The sequence below is a fragment of the Nicotiana tabacum genome, chromosome 16 (genome assembly GCF_000715075.1).
Source record: "Nicotiana tabacum cultivar K326 chromosome 16, ASM71507v2, whole genome shotgun sequence".
Taxonomy (NCBI): domain Eukaryota; kingdom Viridiplantae; phylum Streptophyta; class Magnoliopsida; order Solanales; family Solanaceae; genus Nicotiana; species Nicotiana tabacum.
In genome coordinates, this window is record NC_134095.1 from 91,190,472 (window position 1) to 91,217,106 (window position 26,635).

The 26,635-nt window shown below is 36.4% G+C and overlaps 1 protein-coding gene across 1 annotated transcript; it reads right to left on the reverse strand.

Annotated features, from left to right (window-relative positions):
- Positions 1 to 1,906: 1,906 nt before the first annotated feature.
- LOC107829632 (protein NRT1/ PTR FAMILY 3.1) lies at positions 1,907 to 26,248 on the reverse strand. Its single transcript, XM_016657082.2, is given in 5 exon segments — positions 1,907 to 2,820; positions 2,822 to 2,993; positions 6,938 to 7,497; positions 7,575 to 7,792; positions 25,950 to 26,248. Coding segments are annotated over 5 exon segments (1,815 nt in total). The 5' UTR covers positions 26,083 to 26,248; the 3' UTR covers positions 1,907 to 2,088.
- Between the last annotated feature and the right edge of the window lie 387 nt (positions 26,249 to 26,635).

Consider the following 26,635-nt stretch of genomic DNA (forward strand, 5'->3'; position numbering starts at 1 on the left):
TAGGAATTTTTGTAAAATTAGAATTTAGATCGATAATTGAGGTCGGATTTAGAAACAAATTACATAACCGGACTCGGGAGTGAATGGGTAATCGGATTTTGGTCCGAATTTTGGATTTTGACCAAGCGGGTCCGAGGTTGTCTTTTCAATAATGATCTAGATTGAACCTCTTTCATTCGTGGGTAGTTCTTAAGGCGTATTTTGAATCATTTGGTTAATAATTTGCTAGATTTGGTTGGTTCGGAGGTTTGTTCGAAAGGCAAGGCCATGGTTGAACTTTGAGTCGATTGCGGAGCGAAGTAAGTTTCTTGGTGAACCTTGACTTGAGAGATTAAGACTTGTTTGCCTATTTGCTACGTGTTTAAATATTTGGATACAACGTATATGTGAGGTGGGGAGTACTTATGCGTTGTTGTTGGGTTAAAGCATGCGGGTGTGACTTATTTCTTGTAATTTATTGCCTTCTTTACTTACGATATTCATGCCTAGAATAGTTTGTTCTTTATTTGATCGTTCTTTCCACATTGATGAATTAAATGGTGATGGTGGAGTATTTCTTTGAAATTGAGGATTTGTATCTCAGAACCATTTTGACGTAAGATTTATTCTTGCTTATTCTTATATTCATTACCACATGGTAAGGGAGAGTGTTAAAGCACGAAGGGCGATGTCGTGCCGATTATTTCTTCATTTATTGATTAATACATAGTGAAGAAGAGAGTTAAAGCATAAAGGGTAATGACGTACCATATTTATCGTTTCATGGAGAGATTAATATTAAAAGTACGAAGGGTGATACCATGCCATTATTATTATTTCATGGTAGGGCTATGAGTAATAGCATGATGGGTGATGTCGTGCTATCTTTATTCATTATGTTTATCCGTTTTCATTAGTTGATGGTTTATTTGACTGTCTCATGTTGTCATTCCTGTTATAGTTACCATACCTCGTACCCCCTTTTGCATTTCCCCTCCGAATCGTACGTATGTAATCTCTATTTGTTGTTATGTTGCACGTATATCTTCGTTTGTACATGTTAAATTTCGTGAGTTTTCTGTCATAGTATCGTCACTACCTCGTCGAGGTTAGGCTCGACACTTACGTAGTACATTGGATTGGTTGTACTCATACTACACTCTACACTTCCTGTGCAGATTTTGGTACTGGTCTCAGCTGTACGTGAGGTGCGTCAGCTCGGATTGGCATATTTGTTGACTCGAGGTAGATCTGCTGGCGTCCGCAGACCTTGAAGTCCCCTTCCTCTTTCCTTATTTACTGTTCATTTCATTCGAAACAGTAATATTTATTTCAGACTCTATTTGTAGAACTTCTAGTAGCTCATACACTTGTGACTAAGTCCAGCTGTCCAAGCTAGTGTTGTACCTAGTTTCTAGCATCTAAGTACCTATATACCCCTGTCCCCCTTCTGAATATTGTTTTGTATCAAGTGTGCTTTATGTTCATCTTCTTTCATGCATCCTCTTTGTACCTTGTGACATGTTAGCGAGAACCTATATAGCTAGCTTATATTCCAACAAGACCAAGTCCACTAATTAAAATCAAACCAAACTTGGCTGGGATCTAGCATACAACTTGGAGAAGAAAAGAAAAATATGGGAATAGGAAGAACGATATACCGTTACAGTAAGTATTTCTCTTTTTGTTTCTATCTAAATGATGTAATTTGACTTGACACAAAATTTAAGAAGAAAAAAAAAGATTTTTAAAACATGTGGTCCTAAAAATTTAGGGTCAAAAGTTTTGTGGGTCATGATATTTTTGTGCCTATATAAAAGCTTTTTATTAAGGGTAAAGTTTGTAAAATGAAAGTTTAGAATTAAATTGTTTTCAAATATAAAAATATGTTATTTTTTTTGTAACGGACTAATAAAGAAAGTTATCATTTAAATTGTAACGGAGGGAGTATTACTTATTATAAGCATATACGTCAATTTACAACAGCTGTGAACAAGTAGGCGGAAGTAAAGTGATGAAATCACTATTCTATTTTCTTGATTTCTTGTTCACGGTCTAACATTTCCCCTTGTTGTTATTGTTCTACTCCTCTATCACCTTTAGAACCAGTTAATTTGCTGTGCTTGAAGAATTTTTGTTGTTAGCTAACTCCACGTCAGTTTCCTTGATACTTTCAGTCAGCTCCTCCAAAGGTTTATACTTATAAAACCAGACACATATCATGTAATATATGAGATTTAAAACCTGTACTCCAGTCACAAGCCAGTAATAATAATCCAATTTTCCCTTGTTGAGATTCCGGTCAGGTAGCCAGTTGTGCTCGTTACCGGTATAATTGTGAACTAAAGATACCATGAGAGTGCCTAAATAATTTCCAAAAGATGTTGTTAACGAGTTGAGTGCAGCTGCAGTACTTCTCATGCTCTCTGGAGATTGATCTGTTGGAATATAAAGGTGCCCAACTGCCATGAATACTTCTGCAGCTCCATGGAGGCAATACTGTGGAACCAACCAAAATACACTAATAGGTATAACAGTAGTAGGTTGGTCAATTAAGCCATGTTGTGCAGCCACAGCTTTACGTTTGATCTCAACCAATGCTGAAACGATAGTGGCAATGATGTTAATTGCAAAGCCTATGCCCATTCTTTGTAAGCAAGTAATTCCTGCTGGATTTCCTGTGAAGCGACGAGCAAATGGTAAAAAGATACGCTCATATAGAGGAAGACCCATGAGTACAGTTAAGACAGTAAATATTGATAGGCTGGCAGGAGGTATTTGAAAGTTGTGGGATATATGACGATCCATGCTGCGAGCTTGTAGGATTGTAAAGCTTCCCCAGATGTGAATGTGAAGTGATTAGCAGTATTCCCGCACCCCAAACTGGCAACATTCTAAAGATGCACTTGAGCTCTTCAACCCTATGCACAGTAGCTACCCTCCACAGGTTTGGCTTGTTCGACGACCCATTTATGTCATCACCATCAACGACCACTGCTGCTCGATCAAGCCACCTTGATTAAGATCAGCATTAAACAAGTAGGTTAATTAATGCCTGACCGAAATTAAAAGGAGTAGAATTAAACACTACTCATTCGGTTTCAATTTAAAAGACACACTTTCTTTATTAGTCCGTTCCAAAAAATCAATTTAACTTTAAACTTTTTATTTTACCACTTTACTCATAATGAGAAGTTTTAATAGCCACACAAATATTATGGCTCCACTAAGCATTTGCCACTTAAGCTTTTAGCATCACTTGCTTCAAAAGTCTTTCTTTTTTCTTAAACTTTGTGGCAAGTCAAACTAAATTATCTAAATTGAAACGTGGGGAGTATCAGCTAGTACCTCCCTCCATTTAAATTTATGTGAACTCATTTCACAAGGCACAAATTTTATGAAATAAATGAAGACTTTTGAAGCTTGTGGTCCTAAACAAGGTACAATATTTATGTGGCCAGTGGCGTAACCACCTTATGTTAAGAATGGTCAAGCACATACTCTTCGCCAAAATATTATATTGCGTATATACGTTAAATATTACTTATATGGTTATATATATTATACTTTGAACACCCTTAACACAATTGAGTGAGACAGTTTAGCGGTTCAGGGTGTTTAAATGAAGTGTTATTCACGAGTTCAAAATTCTGCCCATTTTGTTTGCCAAAACTAAATGGAGAGCACCATGTATGGTCTATTTGATTCTTTTGCAATCTAAAAAATTCCTAATAAAATAACTCTTAAAACTTAAAATTTGTTTAAAAATAAATAATTAATATTAAAAGTAATTTTTTTAACTAAAAGTTATTTTCTAAATAAGTTTTATAATTTAAAAGTTAAGATCTACAAAAAATTGTGTACATCATTCATCGGCAAACAAAATTATTGACTTGTTTAAAGTTTGAATATCATTGGTAGAATTTCTGGCTACGCCACTATATGTGGCTATACTCACTACAAAAAAACAGTTTATTTGCGGCGATTTTATTACGGGAGTTATTATTAACCTCCCCAAATTGTATCTAATTAGGGGAGGGGGGTCTTATTAACCTCAGCACTAAAATTCAATTTGCGGCATTTAGAAACCTCTGCTAGCCTTAAAAAAAGGCGCTAACAATATAAATCTCTGCTAGCCTTTATTTTTATCTTTCCCTCTTTTTTCCAGAAATGTCCGCCAACAATAGAAATCTCCGCTCTTCACTCTAATGATTTAGGGTTCGCTTTCCAGATTCTTTCTCCTCCTGAAATGGCAAGTTCTCTTTCTTTCTTTAATCTCCCATTGTCTTTCACTCTAACGATTTAGGGTTTACTCTACGTTGCGATTTAATGTGATATCTGATTGTGAAAATATTTGTGCGAAATATTTGTGCATTGCGAAAATAGTTGTGTGAAATCAGTGTCTGCATTGCGAAAATAGTTGATATCCGATTTTAATTCCTCTAAGTTTGATATTTGTGCGATTTTAATGTGAATTCCAGCAATTACAACTCGAATTGAAGCATGTTTGTCACCGAATCTCCTAACAAAAGGTACAACTCGAATTAGAGCTTTCTACCCTCTCCTTCCTAATCTGTTTATATCCGATTTTAATTCCTCTAGGGTTTTGATTACGTTTTCCTAATATCTGAATTTCAATAGTTTCTGCATGTGATTTGATTTAGGTTTCTCTGCTCCAATTTCAATAATTTTTTCATGTGATTTGATTTAGGTTCTCTCTGCTCCTTTTTTGTTATAGAAAAAGAAGAAGAAGGTTTCTTCTTATTTCTGATATGATGAACTAAGAAGAAAAAGAAAGCTACTAAGAAGAAGTAGACAATTTTTGTGTTTAAGTTTAGTTTTTGAGATTAATGACAATACTATCTCTCAATTGCTTATGATTCTATAATATGTGGATGTTACTTAACATTTATGCATCTTTAGTATTATGTTAATGCCTCTTAAAATTTATTTAATATAATTAAAATATTGTATTAGAAAAACAGGTATTCCCACAATTGCCCTGCCAAATAAAAGGTCTTCATAGAATAGGGAAGGTTACAACTGCCATTAAATAAACAAATTGAGGGGGTTAAAGCTGTCGCGAAATAGAGCTTGCCATATTTCGAAGATATATTGCGGCGGTTTTAAACCCCGTTGAATATTTTTACAAGTTTCGCATTGATTAAAATTTTAATTTGTGGGGGTTAAACCGCCGGAAAATAACCTCCGTTAAATGGTTACGGCGGCCTGTAAAAAATTGCCGCAAAATAATAGCGGCGAACCTTACAGCTGGGGTTTTGAAGACCACCGCAATATCAATTAGTGGGGGTTGCTGACCGCCGCAAAACGTGAAAATACCCTCCGCAAATAGACTATTTTTTGTAGTGACTTATTATGAAATTTATGGTCTTAAATATGCTATAATATTTGTTTGGCTACAAAAACTTCTCATTAAATTTAAAATTAGAAGTTTATTTTAAATTTTTTCCAAATTAAGAAAAGGGTCATTCTTTTTAGAAAAATCTAAAAAGGAAATATTATTACGTAAAGTAGTATGGAGAGAGTATGTTGTTATAGACATGATGTATGTGATGGTGTAATAATTTTAATAGCTGGCTAGCTGAGAAATACATGATCCGGAACTAAAATATGGTTCTTTTGGATTCAAAGAACCAAAATGTGTGGAAACAAATTGGTGACCAAAATATATATAAAGCCTTACCTAAAGACGTTATGCTTTAACGACCGTTTGCTTAGTTAAATATACCGCCTTTAGCTAAGGCGTTATATTTGAACTCAAACAGGCGGGAAAGTATAGCGCACTAACAAAAGACGCTATAGTATAATGCCTATTGTTAAGGCGCTATACTAACATTTCATAAACAAACAAACAGCGAATCCTCGTGGCAAAGAGCAAAGAGCCCTTTGTGAAATGAGAGATAAGACATGTCAAGAATCCTCGTGGCAAAGAGCAAAGAGTCCTTTGTGAAATGAGAGATAAGACATGTCAAGAATCCCATGGCAGTAGGTATAAGATTATATCATTATTTTTGTGAAAGTTTTAGAAAAAGGACCATGAGAAACAGTGAATGAGCTGTTGGAGTTGAGGTGATGAGATCATAAAGTTAAAATTAACATAGCAAAGAGGAGAGTATAGGACCATGGCGTGTGAAGTAGTAATTGCCTAAAAGAGGAAAAGTTTTCTCTTGAAAATTGGAGAAAATTTTAAGACATGATTTTTTATTAAAAGGTTGAAAGATGAGTATTTTGAAAGCTGGAGTTTTGTGGAAGGAGGGAGGCTTGAGACTTTGACCGGTTCTTAAAATATGAAAATTGAGGGACACTCGATCTTTGGAATAGTTTTACAAAATATAGTTGTATTGGCAATACAATAAAATATGGTTGAGTTGGGAAAAAGTAAAAAAAATCATATAAAAATTGTGCTATGCGACAGTAATGACAACAAAATAACATTTGACTTTGATCTTGAATAAATAGATTTCTAAAGTTAAATTCAAAAATTGTGATAAATCATATAAATATTATGCAAATACAGTAATTTCTCGTGTAACAAAACAAAATAATTCTTTTTGTGTCAAATCACAGCTAGTGCCGAATCACTTCTGGTCCATTTCATATTTTTGTTAGTACATCGCCTTAACAAAAGACGTTATACTATAGCGCCTTTTGTTAGGGCGCTATACTTTCCACTCGTTTGAGTTCAAATATAACGCCTCAGCTAAATGCGATATACTTAACTGGGCAAACGGCTGTTAAGGTATAACGTCTTTAGATAAAGCTTTATATATATTTTGATCACCAGTTTTTTTCCCCACACATTTTGGTTCCGGACTCAAGAAAACACATTTTGGTTCCGGACTCAAGAAATACACATGCCACAACATTTTTCCATTGAAAAGACGGGCTATATATTACATAATGGAGTATGCTATAAAGTATTCTGAAATGCTCTTACCTGAACTGGTTAGTGTGCAGAAGCCTGCCATCGGATGAGATAATAGCATCCAACTCTCTGTTCTGATATAATAAAGCAGGATCAGTAACAACGACGTTCCTTTTCTTCACTGAGGCAACAATAACTTGTGCCAATCTAATCAAAGGACTTCCTCCTGGTTTTACTTTTCTGTAAAGAGATGACCCTAGGACAAAAGCAACAATTGATAATGCCATGGCAATGGTAGGAAGTCCTAAACCCAAACCCCAACTCACATTGTCTTGGATATAGACTACTATGGTTAGAGCAGCAAGTGTAGCCACTCCCATGCAGAAATAATACCAGTTGTAGAAATTCCAACTTTGAGACTGATCATGTTTAGATTTTTTCAAGTCAAATTGGTCTGCAGCAAAGGTGACAACGCAAGGCCTAAGTCCTCCAGCACCAATAGATGTCAGGAGAAGACAAACATAAAGGACCCAAAGCTGCAGATGGGAAGCTTCTACGCAGTTCTGCTGTGTTGGACATGGTGGAGGACGGAGCTGCGGCATGATTGCTGATATGGTAATACTTATCATCCCCTGCAAACACACACACACAGTTGAGAATTTTGTTCTTTTACCGATTGGATCAGTCACAGAAAATTAAATGTACGTACCAGCTCATAAATAATGGAACCAATGATAATTGTCCAAAATCGGCCGGCATAAGAATCAGCAATAAGAGCACCAATAAGTGGAGTGAAACTGGAAGTGCCACCAAAGTTGGTGAGGGTGTTGGATGCCTTTACCAAAGGCAAGTTTAGCACCTGTGTTAGGTATGTTATCATGTTGGCATGAAAACCAACGCCGGCAAATCGGTCACATACTTCATTTGCTGTCACGGAGAATAATCAACTCTATCAATTCATACTTAGTTAAGCTATAGCTAGTTTATACATTTGCATTTTTCATACTAACATTAACATAGTTGCCTTGCCTGTTTATTTATAATATGGTATATAGACCAGCGAATCGATTTGGCCCAAAAATAACAAGTGAACGAAAATAGAGGTAAGATTATTAAAAGAAATTTAAAAAGATAACAAGCCTGACTAAAAACTTAACCTTTCCGATGACAAGGGTAAATGCAATGATGTTTCAATTGAGCGTAATAAGAGAATAGATCATAGATTTTGTGTAAAGAAAGCTTCATGTCCCTACAATGAATTTTAATCATTGTCATCAATGATGATTCTATTTATAGTTCTAATCAGGGAGACAGGATCCTCAAATCAAACTCCTCTTGAATGAGAATAAAATCGTCATTGATGGCTGCATAACGGTTGGTCTTGAATGTTGATATTATCTGTAATGGCTGCTCATTAAATGCTACCCGATATCAAATCTTTGAATCTTTATTTCCCGCTACTCTGCCGTCGGGATCCAACTAACACCAACCACACACTTGCGCCCGGTTGCCAGTCACCTCTGACTCACGTTCTACCTGTCTTTGATTCCACGTGTCATCTAATCTTTCCGCTAACTCACTGACCAATTTTACCCCATACAGATAGTCTCCTTACTTTTCGGTGACGCAACTCAGTGTTACCGGGAAATAGATAAGAGTTCTTTTCTTGGAGAGAAAGTTCCTCTAAATCATGAAAAGGCGCATGTATTCTCGCATTTAATAAGCCGAACATGTGTTGTTCGTAATTTATCAAGTAATTTCTCCGGTTTTTGAGATAATCATGACTACAATTTTTGTCGTCTATAACTTCTCCATTACTCATTATTTTTATTCTTTACTTTCACAACTCTCAAAAGTCCTTCTTTACCGAATCTCTCTAGAACTTTTCTGCAACACTCAACATCCTCAGTAAAAACTTATTCACAGATCTTTTACCACCATGTCTTCTCATAATGCTATCTTTGAAAATGCCGGCCTTCTCTTCGGTAGAGGCCCAAAGAAAAATAAAACCAAAGAGGTTGACGTTGAGTCTGAACCTCCAACCATAAACACCATCATACCACTTCATTTTAGCACAACATCTGATCACCAAGAACGCAAACCACCTCTAAACTCAAAAAGTGACAGGTTCTGGCATGTCCGTAGATACCTTTTTTCCATTCGCCCTTCAAACCTTCATGGTGTGAAGAGGAATGTAATTGGGGTAACGTCAAATTTGTTATCTCTGATGCGGTAGAATGAGTTACCTACTGGAACTCGGGGTTCACGCATGTCTACACGTACCCATTTACTTTGGGTCCTTTCACCTTAGGAGCGGGTGAATGAATTGATCCAATAATTATAGAATTTTGCCACCGGTATCAAGTTTGCTTGGAACAGGTAGGCCCATTCATATGGTGTACGGCGGCCTACCTCCGCCAACTATACGTAGGGGTGTGCATTCGAATCGGTTTATCGATAAATCGAATCGATTATTTATTATCGATTTATCGATTTTGATTTCGAAATTTTTCTTATCGAGTTATCGCTTTCGATTTCAATTTTGTCCTCTTCGATTATCGGTTTATTGATAAACCGATAAGATATACTAAAAAGACAATTTTTTTTTACCCTTATTCTATAATACCCTTTCCTTTACCCTAAATCTCTAACCCTATTATTTCCTCTACCACATTTAAGGAATGATCATATTTAAAGCTCAAGGGAATGAAGTTCAAACTAATGGAAAACAGAATAGCCATGATGATGTATTTTGTTTTGTTTTTTTATACCGTTGGAGTGTTGGTGTCATACATTTGATCCCTTGCTTTAGTTTCATTGCATGTGCTTGTTGATACAATTTTTATGTTATAAACGGTGTTCATCTTATTTTAGCTTCTTTTTTTCCATATTAGTTAGGCGTGCTTATAGCGATATACTTTTCATGGAATCTCGCAAATTTTCTTATTGGTGTAATCGATAACCGAATCGATAAGCCCAAAAATTGATAAATCGAAATCGAAAAAATTGAAACTTTATTGAAACGATAACGATAAGCATATATACAAATCGATAATCGATAAGTAATTATCGATAAGAGTCAAAATCGAATCGATAAATCGAATGCACACCCCTAACTATGCGCTAAAACTGGGTGTGTTGAATCTCAGCAAGCATGGCCACCACACCCTTCTTACTAGTGTTGACAATGACCGTGGATGGATGGAACGGTTCATTTTCATTGCTACTAGGGACATCATCTCGGTACAACGTTAGGTTTTTCGGAATCAGGAACCTTTTCCGTAAATCTTCGTATATTTATTTCTTTTGTGAAAAAAAAAATTCTCCTTAGCTGACATTTTATTTTCTTTAGTTTTCTTCGTTCCAGCTACTCGCTGGGAACCATCAGGGGTTCAAGTCCTGGACTGAAGGGTACAGAAGATTCTGGATATTACCACGCCAGAATCCTGACGGTGGAAAGAGATGGCTCCCAAATACGGGTGGAGAGCCAAGAACCATGGTATGCAAGGAATTTTCTTTATTTTAATCTCGACAACTTAAGAATAATTTGTTAACTGTTCTTTTGTTCCACACAGTACTTCCGAAGTGTTCCGTCGTGTGCCCCGACATCACGTCTCTCGATGACCTCAAGGAGGTCAAACAAGTAACATAAAGTGCCCTTAGCCAAAGTAGGGCTCGCAGATCTACTCGAGCCTCTGGCGAGAGTGACTCCTCTTGAAGCCCCCAATCTAAAAGTAAGAAACCAGAGAAGAAATGTACCTCCTCGACTGAGGATCAGGAGAAGAGGGTGAGAAAATCATCAACTGAACTGGTCACATTAGTCATTGATGATAAAGAAGGGGCTAATGATGAAGGCGTCCCTCTTCATAGGAGAAAAGGCTGAAAATTAGTGCAATTAAGGCTAAAAACGAAGAGCTCCAAGCCAAAATTGAGAAGCTCAATGAAAAACTCCAGGACCAAGAAGATTACCTCGTCTGCGATAAGACCTACGCCATGTATCATATGAAGAGGAAGACTTTGAAAGAGGCCAAAGAAGGCATTGCCAATATTGATGACTACGTTGCCTAGGCCGAGAACTGGAGGTAACCGCTCATGACAACCTTCCTGCTTGTCCCGCTGCATCTGACTCCTCGAATACTAATTCTGAGTATTCGGGATCTGAAGGGGAAATCGAAGAATATGAAGGCCCCGAACCGGTAGTGGTACAACCTTCTTGCACCAGAGAAAATGAAGACCCTTCTCTCTCTTCGGGTTCCGGCAACAAAAGAATGATGTATAAAATTTTTCTTTTAACTTTTGTAATTATGTCAAAACTTTTTACTAAGTTTTGGCACTCTATTTTGATAAAAGAAACTCTTTGCCTAAGTGTTGTGCAAAAACATTCCTTTTCATTTAATTAAGAAAGTTTTGGGAATATTTTCGCATTTGATACCCTTCGATTCCTGGCATAAATTCTTCCAAAATCTACCATTTACTATGAGGGTTTCATAAGAGAAGGCCCTTATGTTTACAATACTCCTGAAGAGGACATCTCATGTTCATTCCGGCTCAAGCATTTGAAGTTTTTATTAACTCTCAAAGGATAATATAAATTGACTTATCATTCGGACAAGAAATAAGATAAGAATAAAAGGTGATTTATTCCTTCTATCTTTAAGAGCACATTTACATAAACATCTATTTATTCAAATAAATAAAGCTGCCAATACACGTGGCTAACTTATACAACTTATTTCTATAGAGCTGATCATGCATTCCCCGGGGCCTGATAAGATATTGATCCTGGTTCTAACGGTTCACAGTGTATATGGCACTCTTGGTGCTGTATCATGTATTACTCCCCCAGTGTTCGAATACTAAGTATGAGAATTTAAACACTGGAAGTCTTGCATTCACGGAAGGCCTTTTCCTTCATTTTATACTTTATACTGATACCTCATCGGTGGAGACAACTTGTGGATGGCTAAATATTCTTTAAGTTTTAGGAGGCAAAGTTTGCCATCGAACCAAAGATTATTTAACCATCCACAAGTTGTTTGCCACACGAACTTATGGTCGTCGATCCAGTGGTGGAGGAACTTTAGCGCCTTGATATTGACTGTCTTGCATTTGCTGATGATCCTCCCCTCGTAGTATGCTTTAAATTTCTGCCTCATTAAAAACCTTGCTAGAAAAAACCTGATTGGGACAAAAATTGTTCGAAGGACAAAATAGTGCAGCATATACTTTCAGTACCAGCGAGGATCTTCAACAATAATACCTTTTCAGGTGATTCACGTTCCAATTGCTTGGTATTTTGACCCCATCTTGATTTTCCAATTCGTATGAGCCTTTACCAGTTATTAATGAAATACGATAATGTCTTTCCCCTGTTGGTCCCAGCTTCCCGATGTTAACTTCTCGAGTGTTTTGAGTAACCTTCCTCAGAATCAAATATCCAAATTTGAAATAATAGAGATTTGCCATATGTTTGTAATACCTCTCCATCATTTACTTTTGGGCCACTATCCTCATGTATGCCAGATTCCGGTGATCCTCAAGCAAATCTAACTTGACCAGCAATGCTTCGTTGTTTGTTTCTTCGTTTGTCCGAGAAAACCTTAAGGTCAGCTCCCTTACCTCCATCGGTGTCACATACTCTATACCATATACGAGGGAAAAATGTCTCACCCGTGCTTGAATTCGTCGTGGTTCGATATGCCCATAGCACGCCCGGAAGTTCATCTGGTCATTTGCACTTGGCATCTTCTAACCTCTTTTTAAGATTTTGAATGATTACCTTGTTGGTTGACTCCTCCTGCACATTAGCACTCGGATGGTATGGTGAAGATGTAAGTCGTTTGATTTTTAATAATTCTAGAAACTTTGTGACCTTTGAACCTACGAGCTCCGGCCCGTTGTCACAAACAATCTCTTTTGAAATTCCTAATCGGCAGATAATGTGGTACCATATAAAATCAACTACTTCTCGTTCTTCAATTTACTGGTAAGCATCTAATTCAACCCACTTATTAAAATAATCAGTTAAAACCAAAAGAAATTTTACCTTATCGGGTCCTTGTGGCAAAGGACTGGCTATGTCAATTCCCATTTTATGAATGGCCATGGTGACACCACCGAATGCAAAAGTTCTACTGGCTGATGCACTAACTCTGCATGGTGTTGACATTTGTCGCACTTTTGTACAAATGCTTTAGCGCCTTATTCCATCCAGGTCTAGTAGTTACCAGCCTTGACTAACTTGAGAACCAGTGAATCTGTGCCCGAATGATTTTTGCAAACTCCTTTATGAACTTCTCTCATCCCGTAATCAACCTCTAAGGCCCCTAGACACCGAGACAATGGTCCTTAGAATGACATTTTGTACAACTATCTGTCAACAAGACAGTAGCGAGCTGCTTTGGTCCATAGTGCCCGAACTACTTTTGGGTCTTCGGGTAGTTTACCATGTCTGAGATATTAATAAACTTGTTTCTCTAGTCCCAAATCAAGTTGGTTGAATTTACTTCACAGTAGTCGTCCACATCCAACATCGAATGCAAAAATTGGACGACCGCACCGAATCAGAACCTTTCATCTCTATGGATGAACCCAAATTAGCCAATGCCTCTACCTCTACATTTTCCTCCCTCGGAATATGTATGATTGACCACTCTTTTAATCGTATAAGTAATGATCTTGTTCAAGTATTGCTGCATGCGCTCTTCTTTGGCGTCGTAAATTCCATAAACTTAGTTTACCACTAGCTGGGAGTCGCATTTGATCTCAATGACCCCGAAACCTAATCCCAGATCTAGTTCAAGCCCTGCAATCAAAGCCTCGTACTTGACTTCATTGTTGGTTAATTATACAGTTCTGACGGCCTGCCTCAGGGTTTCCCCTGAAGGACTATTTAAAAACCCCTGAGGCTGGACCCTTTTAAATTGTTGGCTCCATTCGTAAACACGGTCCAAACTCCCAATGCCATTCCCGATAGCAGCACTGCTTTCGTAGCAGCCAAAGGCAATAACCCAGGACTAAAATCGGCCAAAACCTATGACTTAAATGCAGTCTTGGGCTTGTATTCTATGTCAAAATCACTAACTTCAACTACCCATTAAGCTAATCGACCCGACAACTCAGGCTTGTGAATGATACTCCTTAAAGAAAAGGTTGTCACAACGGCTATTGGGTGGCATGAAAATAAGGCTTCAACTTTCGAGAGGTAACTACAAAAGCTAAGACCAGTTTTTTGAGGTGTAGATACCATGTTTCAACCCCTGATAATACTTTACAAGTGTAATAAATAGGAAATTGCATACCTTCTTCTTCCCAATCCAAGATGGCGCTTACCGCCACTTTCGAGATCACTAGATAAATTAGTATTTGCTCACCTTCCCTTGGTTCTGACAAGAACTAAGCTCTAGATAAGTACCTTCAATGCATGTTGTCATTCTAGAGTCCACGCGAAGTCGTTATTCTTTTTTAAAAGTGAAAAGAAGTGGCACTTCTCCGGGGACCTGGAGATGAACCTTCTTAGAGCCACCGGCCTACCGGTCAAACTTTGTACTTCTTTCACACTTGTTAGCTGGTCCAGGATATCCTCAATGGCTTCGATTTTGTCAGGGTTCACCTCGATCCCTCTTTGTGAGAGTAGAAACCCCAAAAATTTACCGGAGCTAACCCTGAACGCACACTTCTCCGGTTTAATCTTCATATTGTACTTCCTCAGAAAATCGAATGTTTATTGGAGATGTTTCAGATGATCTCTTTCATTTAACGGCTTAACTAACATGTCATCAATATATACCTTTATCGTCTACCTATCTGTTTTTCAAACATTTTATTAACAAGCCTTTGATAAGTGGCTCCGGCATTTTTAAGCCCGAACGGCATCATATTATAGTAATATGTGCCGAAGTTTGTGATGAAAGAAGTTTTTTAATCTCCCGTGTTCATTCTAATTTGATTATACTCGGAATAAACATCAAGAAAATTCATTAACTCGTGCCCGTCTGTAGCATCATCATTTGATCAATGTTCGGCAACGGGAAAGAGTCTTTGGGGCACGCCTTATTCAAATCCTTATAGTCTAAACACATCCTAAATTTGTTATTATTTTTAGGCACTACTACTTCGTTAGTTAGCCAATCCAGATACTTTACCTCTCGAATTGGACCAATGTAAAGTAATCAGGTTACCTCTTCCTTAACAAACATGTTTCTTACCTCAGCTATCAGTCGTTTCTTCTGCCTTACAGGAGGAAAGTTTGGATCCAAACTCAATTTGTGGACCGCCACCTCCAATGGGATTCCTGTCATATCTGAATGCGACCAAGCAAAGCAATCAATGTTAGATTTAAGAAAATCTATAAGTTTTAACCTGATCTCAGGACTCAACCCCGTTCTCAAATGGAATTTCCTTTCCAAAAACGCTTCGTACAAAGACACATGTTTAGAGCTCTTCTGCGGTTGACTTGGTTGCATCCATCCCTTCTGGTACATGAAAAGATCTCGGCACCTGATATAATTTCGATGACTTCTCATCTTTATCATCTTCAATTGGCAATGGAGAAGACACCAGTTCCTATAATTGTTATTTGCTGGTTTCTTTGCCCTTGCTGCTGGAAACAGTTACTGCCTTTATCTCCTTTGCCATCGGTTGGTCTTCTCTTATATTTTTGATCCCCTCAGGTGTCAGAAACTTCAACAATTGATGACATGTCGAGGACACAACCATTATCTCGTGTATCCACAGCCTTTTGAGGATTACATTTTAACCCATGTCGGCATCTACCATTTCGAACAAGGTGGTCTTTGTTACGCCTTCGGCACGTGTGGGCAGAAGAATTTCCCTCCGAGTTGTCACTCTCCATTGCATGATTTGGCTGAACTTACTAGATAAACCAAAACACGTTTAATTATGAAATCTAAAACATTGAGAGAGATTACCAAAGAATTATTGTACAGTAGAAGAAGTTCATCATCATCCTCCTCTGTGAAGGTAATTTCATCTTCGGAGACTTTTCGGGCCCTCTTACCGTGAATCACTGATATTTTCGTCTTTTTATTGCTGAAAATGCCACCCTGTTGTCTTTGCTCCCTCCGAAGATCATGTTGATTGTCATTCGAGGTGACCCTGTTGCCGGTTTTGTTAGCTTTGCATTATCCTGGCTTCTCATATAGTTGTTCTTGGTGTGGTCACTTAAGAACCCTCTGAGGTGACCATTTTTTAGCAACGTTGCCACCTCTTCTAGAAGGTGTAGACAAACACTAGTCCTATGACCGTGAGTCCCATAAAATTCGCACTATTGATTAGGATCTCTTTGTCTAGGACTGATCGTATTGGTTTCGGGAACCTGGCTTCTTTAATATTCCTCATTGCCGACACCAAATCTACCAAGCTGATATTAAAATTATAATCAGATAACTTGGGATATGTGGGATCTCGAGACCCTGATACCTTTTTTCCTGTAATGATCTGCTACTCCGATCGAGATACGTCCTTCTATCAAAAGTGAACCTATCTGATGACTAGAATCCGATATTAAATTCCCATCTCCTCTCTCGTAAGGTTAGAAATGACCTCTAGTGGGTCTCCGGTCCATGTCAAAATCACTTTTGAATTTATCCTGATTTCGATCACAATTTTGTCCTTTGGAGGAGGCCGAGGAGCCAAGTTTATCGTCCTTTATTCTTATCTTCGACTCATAGCAGTTGTGAACATCTGCCCATGTGGTCAACTGAAACTCGAGCAAGCTCTCCTTCAACTTTCGGGAGGCATCAGAACTTAGTGGGTTGAGACCCTTTGTAAATGCCCCCACTGCCTACTGGTCCGGAACCACTAGTAACATCTTTTCTTTTAGGAACCGAATAACAAATTCTCGCAGTAGCTCAGATTCTCCTTACGAAAATTTGAATATATATGCTTTTCTAGCCTGGACCTTTCTTGCTCCAGCATGGACTATGATGAACTAATCTGCAACCATTTCAAAAGAAACGATGAATGTTCATGTAGGGGAGAATGCCATGTCAGGACATCTTTCGTGAGGGTTTCTCCGAACATTTTCAACAAAACCGACTCGATCTCATGTTGAACTAAGTCATTTCCTTTCACTGCTGTGGTGTAGGTCGTGATGTGCTCCGATGGATTCGAATTCCTATCATACTTTGGTATATCCGACATCTTAAATCTCTTTGGGATTAACTCTAGTGTCGCACTTGGTTTAAACAGCAACTTTGTATACTTTTTTGAATCTAGACCCTTTAACACCGGTGGTGCACCTGTGATTTGATCCATCCGAGCATGAAACTCCTTCGCGTTCTGTTCCATATGTTCGTTCATTTCTCTCATGAATCTCATAAACTCAATTTTGAAAGGATCACTCAAGTTGTTGTTCCCAGATCCACTACTGGTCCCTTCGGCTTCGTCGAAACTGACTTCATCCATTGGGTTGTTGTTATTTGTTCTTTGAGCCGTCTGATTTGGGAGAACACTAAGAGGAATCTGGGCCCTTCCATTCGCATTGTTGGATGCACCCAACAATGCTTGTTTTAACTACATCATCACCCGATCTTACCTTGAGAGGCGGTCTATTATTGCTTTATGTTGTTCTCTTAAGGGCTTGACCCTTTCAATAACATGTTCATCCTCCGCGTCTTTAGGAGTGGGGCTCTTTCCCAATTACAGACCCTTCGGACCTTGGGAAAGACGTATTTGATCACGAAGTATATGTAACTTGATACCCATTTACCCCGATCATATTTACGTAAGGCTTTCTCAACTTTAAAGTCATCTGCAATTGGGTAGCCCCCCAGGAATAAACATTTTCAAGAGCGGTTCGGGGGCTAGTTCATTGGCAGCCACCTCGGGAGAAGCTATTTCGAGGGAAACTACTTCAGGAGTAGCTGCCTCGGTATCAGTGGTTGGTTGGGAAGAAGAAGCAGCCTCATGATTTAGAGGTTTTTGCCATTTCTATCTAGAAAGGTTTGAGGATTTGAAGAAAAAAAGGGTAGATTAAGAGTTGAGTGTAATGATTTGGGGAAAATCTGGGTAAAAACCTGGAAATTACTAAGAAAACTTGAAGAACAATGATGAAGATAAGAAAGTTTGACGAAAGTTGGTGATAACTTGAATGATCGAAAGTACAAGCTTGGTCAGAAAGTAGGAAAAGAAAAAAGAATAGAGCTTTTATAGAAAAAAATTCGCGTCGCTTCACATTCAGAGGCAACCAGCCGATGGTTGACACTTGTCTAAAGTCAGAACGGTGCGACTGATGGCACGTTTTGGCTTCTTTGTCGTTTCTATTATAATGTAGGGAAGAAGGAACCAGATAACATTTGTCGTTTCTCATTATTTTGGTAAACCTACCCTTTGAGAAACGAGGGAACTATCTGTGTACGGGTAAAATTGGAGGTAATGAACACCCCGATTCCCGATGGGGCGAACGAAAAAGAGGACGTAAGTGCGTGTATTCAAGATCAAAGGCAGGAGCATCCTGTATCAAAGTTCGAACAAAACACCTGCCCCCGAGCCATCGAGATCATGCCCCCGAACCTGATTCGAATAACGAGACTTCGGAAAGCATGGCCAAACGACCGCACACGATTAACGAAGGGTATTAATATCCTTGCCCAACCAGATATCATGGCATGAATCTCAACATGTATCAGCGGTAGATCAGTGATTAGCAAAAAGAATGATTTTACCTTTTCTTAGAATTGTACTTAGGGTAAAACTCCCCTTACTATATAAAAGGAAGTTGATTATTCATTAGACATATTGTAACAGGCATACAAAGGCGATATACATCTATTTTTCTCTGTTCCTAAAGGTTGTTCAAATTTCTTATTTTGGTTCATAAGTTCTTTACAAACACTAGTTAGGAACTAAATGCGAGCTTCTTGTCAAGCCTTTAACCGAGCCCGGACTCACCATTAACATTGGTTTGGTCATTTATTCTGTCTTTTTTTGCTTATCTAACGTTATTAATCATTTGTATTGAATTAACCTACATATCCTTAAACCCGCGTATAAATTCAATTGTTATTCATTTTTAAGGGTAAACAAATATAAATCTGAACGAAAACACTATTCAAAATTTGAAAAATATTCCAACATAATATACTGGAGTTCGAATTTTTTACATGTAAACTTTCAGCATAATATGCTAGAAGTTTATACACAGGTGCTCCGATCTCTAGTATATTATGCTGGAAATTTCCGTGTGTTGGAGTTCCAACATATTATGCTGGAAGTTCATACACATGCGCACCCCAATATATCATACTGAAACTTTCCGTGTTACAACAAAATAATAACTATTTGTCAATAACTCTACAAATGCTGACTATTTTTAAATTACCAACCAGAAAACTGGCTAGCCCGTGCTATTTTTACCTTGTTTCCTGTAACTTCAATTTCTCAAGTTGTTATTTGTTCGGGTGCTACAGTACTGCACGTCCCCTTTTAATATTGCTGTTCGAGTTTAACTAATTAAAGGTCCGACCTAATCATGGTTAGAGTAATAGATATTCTTATTATTTGCTCCCGAAATGTTTCGTCATCCTATATCTAGCAAAATATATATATACACATCCATAAATATGTTAAAAGCCTATATAATAATTTCAAAACAATTCTAGTAAAATAAAAAAGAATTGTAGCTATATTTTCAAATCTAAAAGTGCAATCGTTCCCATTAAGCTTTCGATCCGCTACTAAGTTTGTATTTTATTGCATTACCACATACTCTGTTCTAATAGTCCAAGAATTTGCAGAACTCAATCAAAGAGAACAAAAGGGGACCATATGTCCACTACGTTACATGTGGTGTCGATCATGTTGAATATGTGTGAATAAAAAAATAAGTACAATTTCCCCTCTTAATTTATATGGTACAGTATCATAAATTAGATGCAATATCTTTAAGTTTTTTGAAATATAATTTGCACATTTGAAAACTACACAAAATACTTTAAATCAAATTTTTTAGTAATATAGAATATTTAAAAGGCATATAAAAAGTTCACGATAAAAAATAACTGACAAAGAGAGTAATTGACCAATTGAGTCAGAAAGAGGAATTAATTTCCTACTCAGTTTTCCTAAATTTTAGGACGTGACTGTATTTTCGACTGATTCTCAATTAGTACTTTATAGAGGTGCATAGTACTAAGCATTATTTTACCGAAAATACGTGTTACTCAGTAATATTATTTATCATATATCATATCGTATATTATATATACATACTATATTATAAGTGTGAAGACCTAAAAAAAAATAAAAGACCAAAATGCCCATTAAAAACTGAATGGCCATTTTGTCCATCAATCAAATATTACTCCTATAATGTTATTGTGTGCGTAAATGTAATTATACATTTATGTTTTGTTTCTTTCATCTTCCATATTAATAGCCTTTCTATACCTTCTTATATTCTTTACAGCAACATAAATTTTCTTACTTATTAGTGATTGTTTGTATCTTTCATATTCTACTGAAGTAATAATAATTTTCTTCAAAGTATTCTATAAAAGTGCAAAATAAGGTGTCTAAAAATTTTATATAGTAAAGTAAAATAAAATCTCTTCGAAAATAATATTTTTAGTGGTTTTTTTCTTTACCAAACAACTCGTATTCTATCAAAAACTTTCTAATAGAGAACAAGCAACAACAACAACAACGATCCAGTATAATCCCACAAATGGGGTCTGGGGAGGGTAATATGTACGCAGACCTTACCCCTACCCCGAAGGGTAGAGAGAGGCTGTTTCCAGGAGACCCTCGGCTCAAAAAGCAACAGGAGCCGATATATTAGTACCATAAAAATGCATATTAAATAACAACAATACAAGAGATATGAAGAGATATGAAATACAGAATACGAAATACGAAAAAGATGGCTGGTATAGTAAAACTAGCAGGTAAAGCCCTGCATCAATAGACGACCAATGACATTCTTAGTCTAACTCCTAACTGGCTAGTCTCACTCTATTGTGCTGTAGAAATATTTACAACTCTCCCCTAACCTACAACCTTAATACTCGACCTCCATAATTCCCTGTCAAGGGCCATGTCCTCAGTAATCCTAAGTCGCGCCATGTCCTGTCTGATCACCTCTCCCCAATACTTCTTAGGTCGTCCTCTACCTCTCCGCGTGCCCACTACAGCCAGTCGCTCACACCTCCTCACCGGTGCATCAGTGCTCCTCCTCTGAATGTGCCCGAACCATCTGAGTCTTACTTCCCGCATCTTGTCCTCCATGGGGGCCACACCCACCTTCTCTCGAATATCTTCATTCCTAATCTTATCCATCCTTGTATGCCCGCACATCCATCTCAACATACTCATCTCTGCTACTTTCATCTTCTGGATGTGTGAGTTCTTTACCGGCCAACATTCAGTTCCATATAACATGGCAGACCTTACCACTGCTCTATAAAACTTACCTTTTAGTAACGGTGGCACTTTCTTGTCACACAAGACTCCCGACGCTAACCTCCATTTCATCCACCCCACCCCTATACGGTGTGTGACATCCTCGTCAATCTCCCCGATCCCCTGAATAACCGATCCAAGGTACTTGAAACTACCCCTCTTGGGAATGACTTGAGAGTCAAGCCTCACTTCAACTCCCGCTTCCGTCGGCTCAACTCCAAATTTGCACTCGAGGTATTCCGTCTTCGTCCTGCTCAACTTGAAATCTTTAGACTCAAGAGCATGTCTCCAAATCTCTAGCCTCTCGTTGACGTCGCCTCGAGAGAACAAGAAGCATAAGAATATATGTATATTAACAACAAGAGGATTATTGCAGTTTCCTCTTCTGTCTTTTCATTTTTTTAAGTAAGTGTCACTATATCTTTTTATATAAAAGAATTTTAAATTCTTCTCCGAGTCACTATCCCTTGAAGATCTATTTCTACGTGTTTATACAGTGCTGGTCGTTTTATATTTCAAATTAATTTTTCTTTATTACTTCCAACGAGTATTCATGGAATTGTACAAGTTTTTTTTCCCTGAGATATATCATCATCCATGTTAGAACTGATAACTACAATAGATAAATGGTGATATTCAAATTAAAGTTACTGTGCAAGTATCTAATTTTTTTTAGATAGACTCATCCATGTTAGAACTGGTAACTACATTAGACAAATAGTGATATTTAAAGTTTGAAGTCTATTCTAACTTGAGGTCAAATTATTTCGACAATATTTTCTTACAGATTGTATTTTTATCTTTTTGTTAGTTCTTGGAAGAGTTTTAAAGAAAAAATGATATTAATGTAAAAAAATCATGTAAAAAGGCACAAGCATATTAAGCTTATATGGAAAATTTTCAGGACTATATTGAATACCTTTAAATTATCATCTTTTATTCAAATAGGCTAATTATTCATCAAACTGAGCTTGTAATTTTTTCGTTTTATATTTTTTATTACTCATTGTACACATACTTTAATATATTATCTATATTATTTTAAAAAAATCTGTTCTAATTTATATAGGACACACGTGTACGCACGTGTACAGAGACTAGTCATCTAAAATAATGTATAGATAAATTACTATAGCAACAATAACAACAACAATAACAATAACAAGCCAAGTGTAATCTCACTAGTGGAGTCCAGAGAGAGTAATGTGTACGCAGATTTTACTGCTATCTTAAGAAATAGAGACTATAAATTATTTTATTAAAATTAAATTTAAAATTTATTATTTTTAAATACATAAAAGTATTATTTTTTGGGATTGGTTAATTTATTTATTTTAAATTGGGACATATGGAGTATTACTTTGTGTTGAGCGACAAAAAGAAAATCAAGTTGATAAAAAGGGGTGGAGATAAAGATATGAAGAAAGGACATCAAATCAGAAGACCTCGTGATGCAATTTGGAATCACAGTTAAAGTTATACTTGTAGCATAAAACTAAAATGCAACTAGTATTTTAAAAGCCGTGAGTGTGAGGCGGGACCGTTTATCTAACATGGGACGAGACATAAGCACTGAGGTACGAGGCATAAGCCCCATGTATATTTAATTTTAATATTTTATAAATTAATAAAATAAGCATATCAACAAAAAATGCATTAAAATTATAAAAGTTTATATATATATATAATAACATGTGCACGAATCATACAAAAATAAATTTAGTTGAAAAAGTAAAAGACGTAAAACTACACTACACATATAATATTACTATGATAGAACCTACATAAAAAAAAAATGATAGAACATACATAGAGTGGTAAAAATAATATTCTAGTTCCTAATAATTCAAAAAATATACTAAAAATAAAATATTATTTTAAAAAAATCTAAAACTAGATTACAAGTCACAAATACTTATCGTAAAAATTAGAGTCCGCAAAATAATAAGTTATAGAAAATCAAAAACTAACTTGAAAAGAATAAATAAAAGATTGCAAAAACAAAATGAAGCATAAAGAAGGAAAATGCAAGCACAGAAGAGGTGTATTTATTACTAAGTCAACGACAAAAAGAAAAGATTATGAAATTAGGACAAATAATAAGAAACTTTTGACTTTTTAGATTTTTAGTTTGAGAATTTACTATGAGTTAACTTTTGCATATTAAGTTTTAAAAATAGAATTTATTAATCATTTTTGGCTCAAACTGGAAAGAGTTCTCGGGGCTTATCCAAATGAACACCCAGAACGATGTGACTGTTGGGATATATACTATTAACCATGAGTTTGGTTTAGATATAGTATTTATTATGAAATAATTGTTTATTCATTTTTAATAAAGTTTTAAATAGATCATATAATAGTCTGTATCTTTTGCTTATATAGTAGATGATTTAGTGTATAGAGTTTAGCTTATACACGGAAGATTAAATCATCGGTTCTTATAAGTATAAAGTTTGAGTTCACAATCTAATGATGGAACTGGACAAACCATCAGGAATGATTGTAACACAAGATTAAATATAATTAATCTTGATTATGGGAATGGTTTAATTCCAACTTCTCGTGCTAGTACATTTTGTATGTATTGAACGGACCAGGTAGAGATAAGTATTTTATACTGACTTAATAAAATAAACTCTCTAGCCATTAAATGTACTTATACTCTTAATCTTGATATAATTATTATTAGCTGTGTATATTATTATTGTTTTGATTTATTAAAAGGCGAGATTCTTTCGTGGGTCAATATGCCTGGTAAATTGGATAATAATAATATACATTGGCGAAGTAATAGTTAGTTGATGGAATCCATGTCTCGGTTTAGAGATTGATGATATACCTTTATGAAAGCTTATAAGTTTGCATGTGTAACCCCGGCCGGTGGATTTTGTATCCGACACATGAAATAAGTTAAGCGAAAGTCTAAAGGAAATAATCAATAAATTAAATCGTCAGTAATTTAATTTACTTGATTAGTATCTGAATCTTAATATGGGGAGTTAAATAAGATTTAATGGATGAATTTCGAAATTGGATAAGGAGTGCAATTACGGATTTTTAGTGGAATAATTCGTAATTAATTATGGTAGATATTAATTTCGAAAATTAGAAATTAATTCCATAATTGAAGCCTTGTTAATTAAATTCTGTGGTCCCTACTGTGCCTAAATAATAGGAAATAAAGGAATCATTTTTCTGGTGGAAAAGAAAACCCAACAGGTTTTGGAAAATGGGTCTTAACCCTTAAAACTTGTGCTAAAAATACATAAGGTTTTCCACCTAGAGGGAGGAGTAGATGGTGGCTGAAATTTTCAGTCAAGTTTTCCTAGAAATTTCGCCCACACGAAATTGCTATTTTCGGGTATTATTTGGGTAACACAGTAGAAGACCGTGGAACGTTCGAGGATCACGATTGTGCTGGTGATGGAGATTCCATTGAGAAGTTATGGAACTGAAGGCTCACGTGGTAGAAGAGATATGTTCACGCTTCAAGAGGTAACCCGTGAAATCCCGTTTATGCTAGTTGTCTAAATTACATGTGATTTTTGATACTGGGATTGCTTCCGCTGCATAGAATAATCCATCAGTGACTTATGCCTAGGCGAATGCCTGGAAGGTTCGGGCTCATATCCCATGATTCTTAAGCCCCGTCAGTATACCTCGGTGTTTTTTTTTGTTTGTCTCGCTTTGAGGCTCGCCAAGAAATAACCTTTTAAAACACTGATATTATCTAAAATATGAAAGGTTAAAGCACGATATTTGGTGATAAAAGATATATACAGTTGATTTCTCACTAGGTGTTCGGTACATATATTGCGGTCCGAGTAAATTCGAATTTGCACCCCAAAAAGACCACAAGTGGGTAAACCTCTCCAACAAAGGTGACTTTATACCAGAATTTGAACCAATGACCTTTAATTAAGGATAAAAAAGTACTTATCATTCTACCACAACCTTAATTGGTGTATATCATTTCTCTACCCATGAACAAATTAATATTCTTCCATTTCTTGCACCCCATTATGTAATTGAGGAGACTGTAAGGCGTTCCATTCGCTTGCATGTACGTATTAATTTCTTGGCTTTTAACACGCAAATATGGATTTATTCTAACCTCGTAGAAGTGAATTAATTTAAAAATAGTTCTAATTTTTTGCCATCTTCCCACCAAGTTGTAATACAAATTAGTTAACACTCCAAAAAGGAGAAGAGAAAGATGATTGGAGATGATGAAAATTATTATCGAAGAATGCACACATCCCAGTGAGATGCATGGTAAAAATTTATTTGTACCGAATATTTAATCAAACTAGTAAAAGTATGACATGTATGCATATATATATATTCTTCACTTAATCATGGTTAATTGATGGATCATCTGTCAAATAGTTAGACGCGATAGTAAACATGAACCGGAAAAGAAGATGTTAAGACCAAACTAATATCACCACCAAGAGCGTAGGGTTAAACAGCCATTCATGAATAATAGCTTTAAAATGCTAAAGGAATATAATGAGGGCTAGATTTGAACTATTTTTCGTATCCCTTGTAACAGAACATTTTCTGTAATATAAAGACATGATAAAACTAAAGCTCAGAATTATAATATTGCCAAGTAAAATTAGGTTTCAGTATGTACGAAGTGACAAGGGGAACTCACCCAGTATAAATGGCATAGTTTTGATTCCTCCAAGTTGCTTCTTTTTGCTGATTATTGTCTCCTCCTTCTCCATCTCTTCCTCTTTGTAATTTTCAACTACATTCTTCTCTACTTCCATGCTCTTGTAATCCATTTTTCCCTTTCTGGCTAAAAGATATGTAAGCAAGAAAGGGCTTCTTGCTAGAAGCCACTAGTGATTTGAAGTTTAGTTTGAGAAAGAAGAAGCAAAGCGCAATGCTAAGATGAATGAGCCAAACAAGATTGTGGGGACTATTTATACAAAATGGCTGCATGTGAAGTGTGTCTGATTTTATTGTTTGGTTGCCCCATTATTAATTTTTTTTTCTAATTATTTTAAAACTTTTTGGAATGTCTTCTCATTCTAGATATGAGTCGCTTGTTAGAACCGTGTAATGTTTTCGCTGGCTTCTCTTGAAATTATGTCGTGTTCTAACGAAGATGTGAATCTTGGTAAGTAATTTGAATAGTAGCTGGATGGTAGTACTAGACTATCGTTCCTTATTTCTATCTTAGGAAGGGAGGCTCAGGCAGTGTTTCAAAATGGGTACTTACTACTGTTTCTCAGAAATTAAAAAAAAAACAAATATGTCGAAGCAAAATTGTGGGCATTTTTGGATTTTTTTATTTAAGAATCCGGAAAATCATTTTTATAGTGATAGCTGCAT